This window comes from Vipera ursinii (genome assembly GCF_947247035.1).
Source record: "Vipera ursinii genome assembly, chromosome: 3".
Taxonomy (NCBI): domain Eukaryota; kingdom Metazoa; phylum Chordata; class Lepidosauria; order Squamata; family Viperidae; genus Vipera; species Vipera ursinii.
In genome coordinates this window covers 62491136-62503679 of record NC_139516.1, presented here as the reverse complement: position 1 = coordinate 62503679, position 12544 = coordinate 62491136, and the positions used below count along the sequence as shown (strand labels likewise).

At 37.4% G+C, this 12544-nt stretch overlaps 1 protein-coding gene across 1 annotated transcript in view; it reads left to right on the top strand.

Moving 5' to 3' along the window:
- LRP8 (LDL receptor related protein 8) overlaps positions 1-12544 on the top strand; it is a 218706-nt gene that overhangs the window by 190991 nt on the left and 15171 nt on the right. The window contains 5 exon segments of the mRNA XM_083357677.1: positions 1206-1328; positions 2239-2361; positions 8196-8315; positions 8435-8560; positions 9892-10063. Coding sequence (XP_083213803.1) covers positions 1206-1328; positions 2239-2361; positions 8196-8315; positions 8435-8560; positions 9892-10063 — 664 coding nt within the window.

Below are 12544 nucleotides of genomic sequence, written 5' to 3'. Positions count from 1 at the left end.
AGAAACCAAATTAATGTTACATTTAATAACGGCAGCTAGACTTTTGGTGGCGCAACATTGGAAGAAAGATTTACCTACAATAGAACAATGGACACTTAAGGTGATGGATGTGGCTAAAATGGCAAAAGTTTCAGCGTATTTGAAAGAACAATCACAAGAAAAATATATTTTGGAATGGAAAAGATGGATTGATTATATTCAAAACAAATATGGGACTAAAAAATTTCAAATAGTTTATGAATAATTTTTAATAATTATAGATGTGTTATCATAATAATTTTAGTTTTGTTATAAGGGAGTTAAAGAGTGGAAGGTTTGTTAATGTTTTAATAGATATTTAGCATATGTTTGCATAAGATTGTTATATATAATACCCTGTATTCTGCTTTGGGAAGTCTGGGGGGGAGGGAAGGGGGGAGGGCTGATGGGGAGGGGGGGTTTTATTATTAAATTTTGTAAAACTTTTCAATAAAAAAGATGTAATTTTTACCTCCCCCTTCTCTATCTGCCTTAATTGCTTCTTAATTGCTAAGAGTCCGTTATTATTTCTGGAAGCCTCCCATTATGTTCTTCCAGGTGTGTTCCCCTCATAAATGGATGTAATCTTTTCATTTTATTCTTGCCTGAAATAATTTAACAATTTGTTATCATTTTATTATACTATAATATTTCAAACTATTAAAGTTTCAACGTAATGCTTTAGCAAATAGCCTTTTCCCTAATCTCTATAAAGTTATAAAAGAATTAAACATCTGCAATGAAATTACAATATTATTCTTGTTCAGCAAATGAATGGTGTGGGGTGACAAGAAAGAACTAGGAGAACTGCAGAAAACTTGTAGTTGTTAGGAAAATATTCACAATGAACCACGAATGTTAAACCTTGGATTTTTAAATCCATATTAACCATGATAGCTGACTTATCTTTAAGAACAAACCACTTGAAAATGAAAGCAGACAATATTCTTCCACCTCTTTTATGCCATGTTGAATTGGGAAATGATTCCAAACTCCAATTTATTTATTTATCTGTCAAATTCCGATGAGCACCCATTGCACGGAAAGTGACTCTGGGCAGCATATAACAAATCCAATGTAGGACCGTTGGATACCCCTAGAACTTTAGAATTACTGACAATTAGAAACCCCGTGAAAAGAACGCAACAGGTGGTGATGGTGCTTTTGTTTTCCTTTTTGTTTTTAAGCCTTGGTGACCTGCAGCCCTGATGAATTCCAGTGTGGTGATGGGACCTGTATCCATGGAGTTAAACAGTGCAACAAAGTGCATGATTGCCCTGACAACAGTGATGAAGCTGGCTGTGTTCATGGTAGATATGCTAGATGGGATAAGTCTGCTGGCTTGGGGTGTAGCAGAAAACACTGTTAGAAAGTGCTTGGATGCCAGGGAGTCCTCCATTCCCCAGAAGCAAATCCCCTGTTCATCTTAGTATACTCTGCTGTTTAGTGTATTCCAGCAGTGAGGCCTCATCAGTGACACTGATGAGCAGGCTTTGTTCTCATCCATCGCATCTAAATAAAAAGGTAAAGGTTCCCCCGCACATGCGTGCTAGCCGTTTCCGACTCTAGGGGCCGGTGCTCATCTCCGTTTCAAAGCCGAAGAGCCAGCGCTTGTCCGAAGACATCTCTGTGGTCATGTGGCCGGCATGACTAGATGCCAAAGGCACACGGAATGCTGTTACCTTCCCACCGTAGTGGTCCCTATTTTTCTACTTGCATTTTCACGTGCTTTCGAACTGCTAGGTTGGCAGAAGCTGGGACGAGTAACAGGCGCTCACTCTGCTACATGGCACTCGGGATTTGACCCACCAAACTGCCGGCATTCTGATCGACAAGCTCAGCTTCCTAACCCACTGAGCCACCGCGTCCCTTTTTTTCTAGGGTTAGGGGGTTCTTAAGAAAATTTTGAGACTGTGTTATGGGCATTTTTACTGAATGACTGATCTTGGTCATTTGCAAATATTGCTTTACTTGGTGTGGTTAGTCATAAACTTCCCAAAGGCAATCTGATCAGGATGTTCTCTAATAAACCGACATTCTGATCGACAAGCTCAGCGTCCTAACCCACTGAGCTACCGTGTCCCTGGTCACATCTCAATATCCTGCCACTAAAACCATATCTCATTTTTTTCTAATTACATTCTTGAATCATAATGCATCTTCATGTCCATGTACCTAATCTAACTTCAGCTGCTTTTCCTTCCTTGCCTGACCTAACAGAAGCGGCATGCGAGAGTCCCACCAAATTTCAGTGTAAAAGTGGAGAGTGCATAGAGGAAGTCAAGGTGTGCGACTCACACAGGGACTGCAGGGACTGGTCCGATGAGCCTCTAAAAGTTTGTGGTACAGTACCTTCTTATTTCTTCCTCCATCTTTAACAATCTCTTCCATGCTCATATGTTTAGCACTACCAGAAAGAGGAGCCTCAACCACTATTATCGTTCTCCTTTAGTTCTTCTGCTTATCTTGTCTTTGTGACTAGTGGATGGAGAAAATGGAACTAAGATTTGATTCTTGGGATTTTAGGTTTTGCATATTCCAGGTGATATTCCGCATCATCTTAAATGTCACGAATCCTGGGCTGATTGCAAAAAAAAAAAAGAGAGAGAGAGATTTCATCCCATCACAGAACAGAAAATTCTCCGTATTCAGTCTCCTGATGATGCTAATTATTCTTTTTGGTGGTTCTTGTGAATTGCAAAGAAAGTTTAGGGGCTTAATCAAGATAGACCATTTCTTTTATCGTTTGTCCTTCAAAAATGCATGATGAAAAATGGCCCATTTCAGGAGTGGAGAAACACAGGTCCATGACTCCTCCGCTCTTCCTCACAGAAATTACACGTGTATAGATAATAAATTCAGAGGCATTATTTACACAGAGTCTCTGAGGGCCATCCAAGGCAGGCATCTGTATTAATAGGCAGTCATGTGGCCTTAACTATGTACATCCAGGTACAGGAAACCCACCTGCCTTTTGTGTCAAAGGAAATGGATGGCATTCTTCATAAGTGCTTAAATGGGGCCATGAAAAACACACTATTAGCAGAAATTCCAGGATTCAGTATGTTCCTAAGGAGGAAAGTAACATTCATGGAAAAGCTTCAGATGATACTCTTCCATGAAAGAAAACTATGTAGGCAGTTCCTTAGAAAAACCTTAAAAAATCTTTAATCATGCTATTGCTTTTAAACTAGCAAAAACATTACAGTGTGTGTGTGTGTGTGTGTGTGTGTGTGTGTGTGTTTCTAATACACTTATATGACTATCATCCTTATCCATACAAAGTCTCTGTCTATAGGCAATCTGCTCCTGGGTCAATAAAAATATTACAAGTAATAATATACAGAGAAAAGTCATTAAAGCGTGTCTTTTGAGTATACATGACTTGGGGGGCTTATTCTAAAATACCAGATTCCTAATTACATAATTAAAGAAGCTTGAACTAAATAACACCTATCAAAAACATTTCCTTCTGACATGCTTTTTTAAAATTTTATTTTATTTTACTGCTAAGCTTGTAAGCCGCCCTGAGTCTTCGGAGAAAGGCGGGATATAAATGGAATTAAAATAAAATAAAAAATTGATGCCTGGTCATTAATTAGCACAATGCATTCCTTTATTGTATAAGAAGTATAAGATCCTATCCCTGTAAGATGAAATACATTTGTTTTAGCCGATGGTGAATATAATGAAACTGTTGGCCCTGATTAATATGTTCTTGATCATTAAAAAGATCTAAGTCTATTCTTTTGGTTCTGTTCTCAGTTGAAGAGGATATATTTAATTCATCTGAATTTTAACACAGGAGCTGTTTATACTGCTGAAGTTTTATTGCCTGCTATTATGTGGCATTTTAGAGCTCCTTATAATTTCCATAGCATCAGTAATGAAGAACTATAACAAATTATTCCTTGGTTTATACGGTGGTGATGAATTCTTGATCATTAAAAGGATCTAAGCCTTTCTTTTGCTTCTGTGCTCAGTTGAAGAGGATATATTTAATTCATTTGAATTTTAACACTGGGGCTTTTTATACTGCTGAAATTTTATTGCCTGTTATTTTGTGGCATTTTAGAAGTTCTTATAATTTCCATAGCATCAGTAATGAAGAGATGTATCAAATTATACAGTACCTTGGTTATATTTTATGTCTTTTTATTCTATGCCCACATTGCATGCACATGTGGCATGACTGCATTTTTAGGCTAATTATGAGGTTTACCCTAGTATAGGTGTGCATAACTTATGTGCTTTCAAAAGTTGTAGAACCACAATTCCCATAATTCCGGTTCTTTGCCAAGATCTCAACATCTTTCGGAAGCATATATTCTTTCAAATAGATCAGTCTGGACTGAATAAATTTGAAGTGACTGAAACTAAATCTAGACAAGCTTGAATCTGGAAAACCAGTGGCTGAGGTCTCAAAATTCTTTTTATCAAGTTTAGTGTACTTTGAAGGAGAGTGATCTTGATTTTGCATCATATTGTTAAAGGAACCTGTAGATTAAACTATTGCATCAAACTCTGTGGTTTGGCTGCCTTTGAAAGCATTTCAAAAATTGAACTATTTTTGACATAGGAGACTATGGTCTTAGTATTAAAGTCTTGCCTGGGTTCCATTTTGTTTGTGAGTGAAATTCACTATGGAATATTTTAACTTAAGTCTTAAATGATCTTAGGCAGAGATGCCCAGTCTTCAGTGACCCCAGAGATAGACGTAGCCTCTCCAAAAATTGTTTTCATTTTTAATGAAAGAGAGGAAAGCTATGAAGCATATGGTGTAGAGCTGATCATATTGATTAATTAATTTAGTTATTCTGTTTAAATGAAATCCAGTTGACAGTGTTAGAATATGTTGTTGAAAAAATGGTTTGTTTAACAGAGTATTATTAATACACAGCGGAAGTTGTACTGGGACTTTTAGGCAAACAGTAATGCACTAACACGAGTTTTATAACTTATTTTTACTCAGACAACAAAAAGAAACACAGTAAGAAATAGTCCAAATATCAATCCAGTATCATGCACATAAAAGTCAGTCCATAAAAACATAGTATCAAAATACAAAAGCTGCTTACAAATATCAAAAACAATATACACTGTAGCAAGCAGTTGATTCTTGAGAGAATAAATATCAAGTTAGCAAACAAGAGAACAAGAGGTATCCAAACACTAACATCAAACACATATACAAGAACAACTATGTGTAACATCTAACTCTCTTTTATGTGGAATAATTACAGCCACACCCTTAGGCCGTTTAACTCCTTAAAGGTGCTTTTACTCCATTATATAATATTGTCACCCAAATCAAGTTTAATCTCTAACAGACAGCTTTGTCCCAGTGCATATAAAGCCAACTAAAAGGCCAAATTAAGCTTTGTGGTTTAGAACTTGGATGTTTTAAAAACTATTTTGTTTCCCGTGAGCCTTAAAAACTATTTTGTTTCCCATGAGCCTCTTTGGGTGTTAGGATCCCTAACATAATTCTGCTGTGCATGTCTCTTCATCTGATGCAAATATGGCGTCTTTTAGGAGTGATACATTTTAGGCATCTTTTCTGTAATAGTATCAAACCTATCTGGAATCTTTCTCCCCACCCCCTATACTGAATTTCTACTTTAAATTTAAATGCTAAAATAAATGTTCTTGTAGCCCTATTTTCTGAAGAAAGAGGAAGTAAATGGTGTGAGCTCAAAATGACACTTGTTCAAGAACCTTTGTGATTGAGGTAATGAGACAGGGATGGAATTCCAGTGCTTCCTTCATATCCCTGTGCAGAAAACCAGAAATCCTTTCAGTGAAATATCAGCAGGAAGCAGCATCTGGAATTAGAAGCTAAGCAGAACCAGACCTGGTTAATACTTGGATGGGAGATTGCAGGACATTCTAGTACAGTTCTGCAAGATAAACAGGGAAGCTAAAAAGCATGCTGACAAGAGGCAATGGCCAACTATTTTGCTACTGGGGGGAAAAACACAGAGAAATGTAGTCTTAAATGTTAAGGGAAACTAACTTTTCCCAGTGTTTGATGAAATTTGATAAAAACATACATAACTTAATGAAAGCATTCACAGCTAGTCAGCTGCCTGGAGACATGCTAATCACAAATTGTTTCATGGTAGCTATTGCATCTATTGGGGCAGTAAATATACATTTCTTTAAAATATAGAGTGATTTGCTGGAACTAGACTATTTGCTGAAGCTATATGCCTCTCACTACCAGCCTTTTCACAGACTGAGTACACTTTCACTGCATGGCCCATTCACCCTCTGGGTTGTAGTAAAACAATTAGGAAATTTGGCATTCTAGACTACAGAGAAGAATGACGTGGCTTTGGTCTGAAATAGTTATTCTTTGTTAACTGTTGAGTTTATCTTCCATGTGATTACAGTATTCTAACTACAATTTATTACTGTATGCAGCTTAAAACCCATTGACATGAAGTGGCATGGAAATGTAAAACAGATATGCTTACCAATTAAAATGGAAGATGGTCTTGAGAATTACAGTCTCATTTGGCATAATTGGCTTCTGATGCCTGGTGTAAGCAAGAGTTATTGACAGGATCAGTCTGAATTATAAGCAGTAGCCCAAATATACCACCATGTTTTTAAATCAGCAAAATAAATTTACTGCTGCTAATAACATTGTGAATTGGGCTTTCTGCTCAGAATTGGAGATTTGGCTGCAAAATGTTGTGGAAGTTTTTCTCATGCAGCGTATTCTACCAGTTATTTTTTTCCCTCATCATCTTTTGCCATTAAATGAAAGAATCGAAGGAACTGCACCATCTGTTTTTCTCCTGAGTTACATATCTGGGCTAGTCCAGCAAATCTTCATAATCCAGGATACTTAGATATTTAATTGCACAGCAAATCCCACAATAAAAGAAAAACATTTTGTCCCTCACTTTGGATAGGTTAATTGGAAAGGCAAGTGAATGGTTGTTTCAAGAATTAAAATGACTTCCTTCGACCCCTTTGGCAATTTACAGTATCCAGGGTAAATTGGACTACATTTTCAATTTTAGTGTGAGACGTTGGGGAACTAATGATCAGAACTCTGCTCATACAGATTTCCAGATGTGTGCACGATTATTACAGGCAGGATGTTCTTTTATTCAAATGAAATAGATTGCAAATATTTGGGGGAGCATTCGGTCTTAGTATTGGTCAACAATAGATAGGAATGGATGTGTGGATTTCAGTGTGTTGATTTTTTTTGTCTTTTCAAGAAGCATTATTATATTTATAACTTTAGCATAGCAACAAACAGCAGAATGGAAAAAAAGTCTCAAATAGTCAGACCTACGGATAACAGGATCAGGATAAATCCACCCTTTTGATTTTTTTTCTTATTTTATATATAATGATACATTTACAGTTCCATTGGATTCTTGGAAGAATACAAGCTTCCTCCCATCAGTACATAGACTGGCAACGTATTATGCTTTGAAGCTCTGATTTTGTTGTTTTTTTAATCTAGCCACATATTTGCAGTTCTACTTTTTGTATCTCTTAGAGATTAGCATCTATAAAAACAGATTCTTTAAACAGATATCTAACCCCTCACTAGAATAGCATTTGCCAGTGTGATGACTGCTAGATGTGAAGGAATACATTTCTTAACAGTCTCCAGTTTGCAATGCTGGCTCTAAATTCTAGTAAAATGAAACTTAATGTATCTGGAAGTCATCCAGTTGGAAAAAGTTGAGCCAGAAGCAGTTGACATTTCTGGATTTTTATTGCTTGCTTATTTTATAGTCCAACCTTTCATATATATAGTACTGATTCATTAGAAGAACATTCTTGCCAAATTATTCTATTTGCCCGTTTAGGATCTTTAGGGCTTGTTGGCATTAGGGTAACTATTGGATGATTTTTACTTAGCTCATTCATTACTTAACATCTTGGTCCCACTGTTGTGCCTATAAAGTGAAAGCAAACAATACAAATGAGCACTTAGATTTCAGATACAAATTAGACCAAAATTGCATGAGTCAGTTGTCTTAAGAAAGTTCAGATCACTGCTACTTAGAAGAAAAAACGGTTTTCATGTCTATTTAAATAAACTTTTTAGCGGTTTCTGGGAATATCTGAAACCATTGGACACTTTAAAATGTCAGTCTTATGCACAGAATTCAGTTTTAATCTAAATAATGTCACTCTTCTAGATGTGAATGAATGTGCCCTGAACAATGGTGGTTGCTCCCACATTTGCAAGGACTTGAAGATTGGCTATGAATGTGAATGTCCTCCTGGATACAAGCTTATGAACAAGAAAACGTGTGGAGGTAATTTGCATAGAAACAGAAGCCTAATCAATGTGTCATTGCAGACAGACATACTTGCAGATTCCCATGATCTGATGGCTTAATGTCAAATTACCAATTATTTTAAACTCTCAATCTAGATATAGATGAATGTGAGAATCCAGATGCGTGTAGCCAGATCTGCATTAACTACAAGGGGGACTATAAATGTGAATGTTACGATGGTTATGAGATGGACACCCTGTCAAAAAACTGCAAAGCCATAGGTAAGAAGATGCTCGATTCCATTCGGTGTGGATCTGTGGAAAATCACACAGCTCCATCAACAATTTATAAAATCCATCTTCCCTGCCTATAGTAACTGTATTTTATCTAGTTTAAGCCTTGGCTGGTTCATCCCCATCCATGTCCAAAATTCCACAGCTTCCTGGGCTGAATATCATCTGCAATTTAAGATTTGAATCCAACCTTCTGGATAACTTCCCCTGCTTCCCCTGTTTCTTTTCCCTGGGGTAGAACAAATATCGTCTAGCATCATTTTCTGATATCATTTTTCAAATTGCCTTTTGCTATTATCTCTTTTTCATTTTTTAAAAAAATTAAATATAAAAAAGAAAAAAGTCACAAAACTATAAAGGTAGACAAAAACTAGAATTTTCTGAAATAGTGATCCAGAAAGGACTTTATTAATAATAACATAGTGCCTCTGTGCCCAAACTAGAATGTCATAGTTTTTTTCCAAGACCCAGAACAACTCATGAGGTTTCACTCCCTCCACATAACACATATTCCTATTCTTCATTTAAACCATCAAGGCAAAACAAAACTCTGGTACCTGTCTGTGCTGCAGACAGCATACATTATGCCTTCAACAATGCTTTTTTATGTTACTGCTCTTCACAAAATGCCAGAATGGAGAAAGCAGGGGGGAAAAACAAGTAGGGCTGGGAGTGGCAGACTTGGCTTCTTTTATCTTTTAATTTTGTTATGGGTATTTTCCTCTTTATCTGTCTAATATTGAACAGGGATTAAGCCAACATAAGGGCAAATACCTCTGCAAATGGAATCTATCTTATAAACAATAAAATCCTTATAAGAACTTACTTTTTTTAAAAAAAAACCAGTATTTTAAGGAGCATAGCTCCTTGGGCATTTCATGCTAATTGTGAAAGCTGGATTTCAGAATCTCTCTCTTTGGAGAAGTGCCAAAGGAGAGAAGGCTTATAATCTGAATCAAAGTGATCAAGCCATAAAAAATGTGTAGGAAAAAAATTCCATTTTCATATCGTGTGCCACACACACACACACACTGGTTTATTTAAAAATATACATATGTGCTGAATAGTCTCAGCTTTCTTCCTCTCCAGTGCACAGTTGTGGGAGTGACTCTCTTGTTCTCCCAACAAGGAAGAAAGAATGTGTAAATCACTAGTCAGTTAGAGCAGCGTGCCCAGGAAATGATGATCAGGACAGCAGCCATTGCCAATCCTTTTTATTCTAAAAGTAGTTTTGAGATTTTCCAAACCTGCCTTTTTTAAAAAAGCTGTGCTTTATCCTAAACTGCTTATAAAGCTATGATTTACCAATTCCTTGGCAGGAAAGAGCCCATACCTTGTTTTCACAAACCGCCACGAAGTACGCAAGATTGACCTGGTGAAAAAGGACTACTCTCGCATCATTCCCATGCTGAAGAATGTGGTTGCTTTGGATGTGGAAGTGGCAACGAACAGGATATACTGGTGTGATTTATTCTACAGGAAGATATACAGGTGCGGGGTATTTTAGATTACTCAATTTACCTTCCATCATTCTAGCAAAAAAAAAATCAAACTCAGATCTATGACAGCTTAGTGCGGGGGTGGGCAACTGTGACCTCTTTGTGACCTGAGGACTTCAACTTAACAGAAATCCTGGCTGGGTCACGAATTTTGGGATTTGAAGTCCACTGGTCATAAAGGAGACTTAGTTGCCCACTGGCTTAGTGGCATCAGAACGTTGTCTGTTGAAAATGTGCTTCTTTGGATTTTACGGTCCTGATGCATGTACCAAAACAGTACTTTATTTGATTATGCAGTGGATTAACCTTGACTTTGTGCAACAAAGCTGATTGTCCTTTTTCTGCACTCAGATCTAAATTGCTATTTCCCCCCTCCCCCACCCGCTGTGTTGTCAGTAATGGTTTGTTCTGGGTTTTGGTAACTGTCAAAGATGAGTTTCCTGGGACCAAATAATAAGAAAGGTGATTCCAAAAATCAGGAAGTTATTATAGAGCAGGATTTGCCAACATCGGCAACTTTAAGACGTGTGGACTTCAACTCCCAGAATTCCTCAGCTGGACATTCCCTATGCCGGCTAGGGAATTCTGGAAGTTGAAGTCCACATGTCTTAAAGTTGCCAACATTGGGGAAACTCTGTTATAGAGGATTTGTTCTTTAAGATCATCACCTGTTGATTCCAATCAAGCAACTAGTTGGGAATTCATCAACTCTTAAAAAAGGAAAGTGAGCAGAAAATGAGAGAAAATATTTTGGTAAGCTTCTTTGAGCCTTGCAAAATGGAGAAAAACAGGATCGGCCCATTCATATCTGAGCATTATTTAATGTGGCACTTCTCCTACAGCTTGCTGATAGCAAAAATCTGTCAAGCTTAAGATTTAAACTTCTGCTATTTTGTTCATCACTGCTAACTCTGATGGGTTTGTCTTCAAACTTTGAGCCCTGGTACAGTAGGCACTCATTTTTAAAAATAAGAATGATCAGGGCCAATTTGCATACTTGTATAAAAACTGAAGGAAAAAGGTCTATCCCTGATTTAGTCCATGGGCAAGAAAAGGAGAGAGGAGAATTACTGTGGGCAGGAAAAACAAATGCTCACCAGCTGGACGAAAGTCCTTACAATGAGGAGCTTTGTCCATCTCTGGTCTGAATGCAATTCTCACTGGCTTTCTAAAATAAATTTCAGAGCTAGGGAATTGTATCTTACTGGAACTTTTTCCTGCAAATCGGTGTGAGCTTGATTTGCAAATTATTAGATTTAGAATTTCCCACTCAGGACATAATGGGAAAGAGTGGGCTTTAAACCGAATGACCCTACCAGAAAAACCTTCATTCGGTTGTTTTCGGTTAACAGCAAATTAAAGGATACATTAGCAGTATCCACACTGGTCAATAGCTTTATCCATGCAGGGGGGGGGTCTTACACATGGTCCTGCACTAATTTGCATCCACACCAGACACTCTTACACAGGCTAATTCACATGCAAAAATGTCATTTCTCTTGGTTAGGGAGAGAAGGGCGCCACCTACTGCATTCTCAGAAATACTGAAAGACTTGGGACAAGTGAAAGTACCAGAGATTGTTTATACCTGAGAAGCCATGTTAAACCTCTTATGAGCCAGAAGAGAATCAGGCACTACATAAATGGAAGCTAGTCACAGCCAAAGAAGCAAAAGCGCTTCTCAAGTTGATGTAAACTTGTGTTGTGTGACATTATGACACAAGGAAAAATGGGACAGAGTTTCCATTAGGATGCACATTTTATCATTGCCCCTTCTTATTCCCTCCCCCCACACACCTGTAATAAGGATCAAGATATTTAGCAAAAACTGTAGGAGCTCCTACTTTTGCTCACAATATCTTTCCTCTTGCTTTTTCATTCCTCCGTGTTCCCAAGGACTCTGAGGAGAAGAGCAGGAATATCCCAGCAGTGCCTGCACATCCACTGATTTCTTTTTGGAAATAATACTGCACTCTTTCTCAGTTTGTTAGCTGTCAGATCTACCAAGTGATTTGAACCTTGGCCTTGCATTTACCCCACTTTCTTCCCATTGAAGGATTATTCTGTGGTGAATGTCACAGGGAGAAAGTTTACATTCTTTTCCCAGATATCCCATAAAATAAATTAACTTAGAGGTATCCTTGGTATGCAGGGAATCAGTTCTGTTATACCTAGTTCTGAGGAAATATTTTCAAATCATACTACTTAGCTGTTGATCCACAAACCAAAATTGCTTTCTGCTGATTTGAAAAGCAGCCGGTCCAAGATCAGGAAGATAAAGAGGATGTTTACAATCCAATAGAAGGGTAATTCTGGATGACTTAGGATCGATCTGAACATTATGTGACCTACTGTTTTCCTGGCAAATACTGGACTTAATTTTTTTCACACAGCAGAGACAATGTTGACCATACAAAAAAGGTACTTTACTGAAACTAGTTGGCCAGACCAAGATATGGTCATCAAATGTACA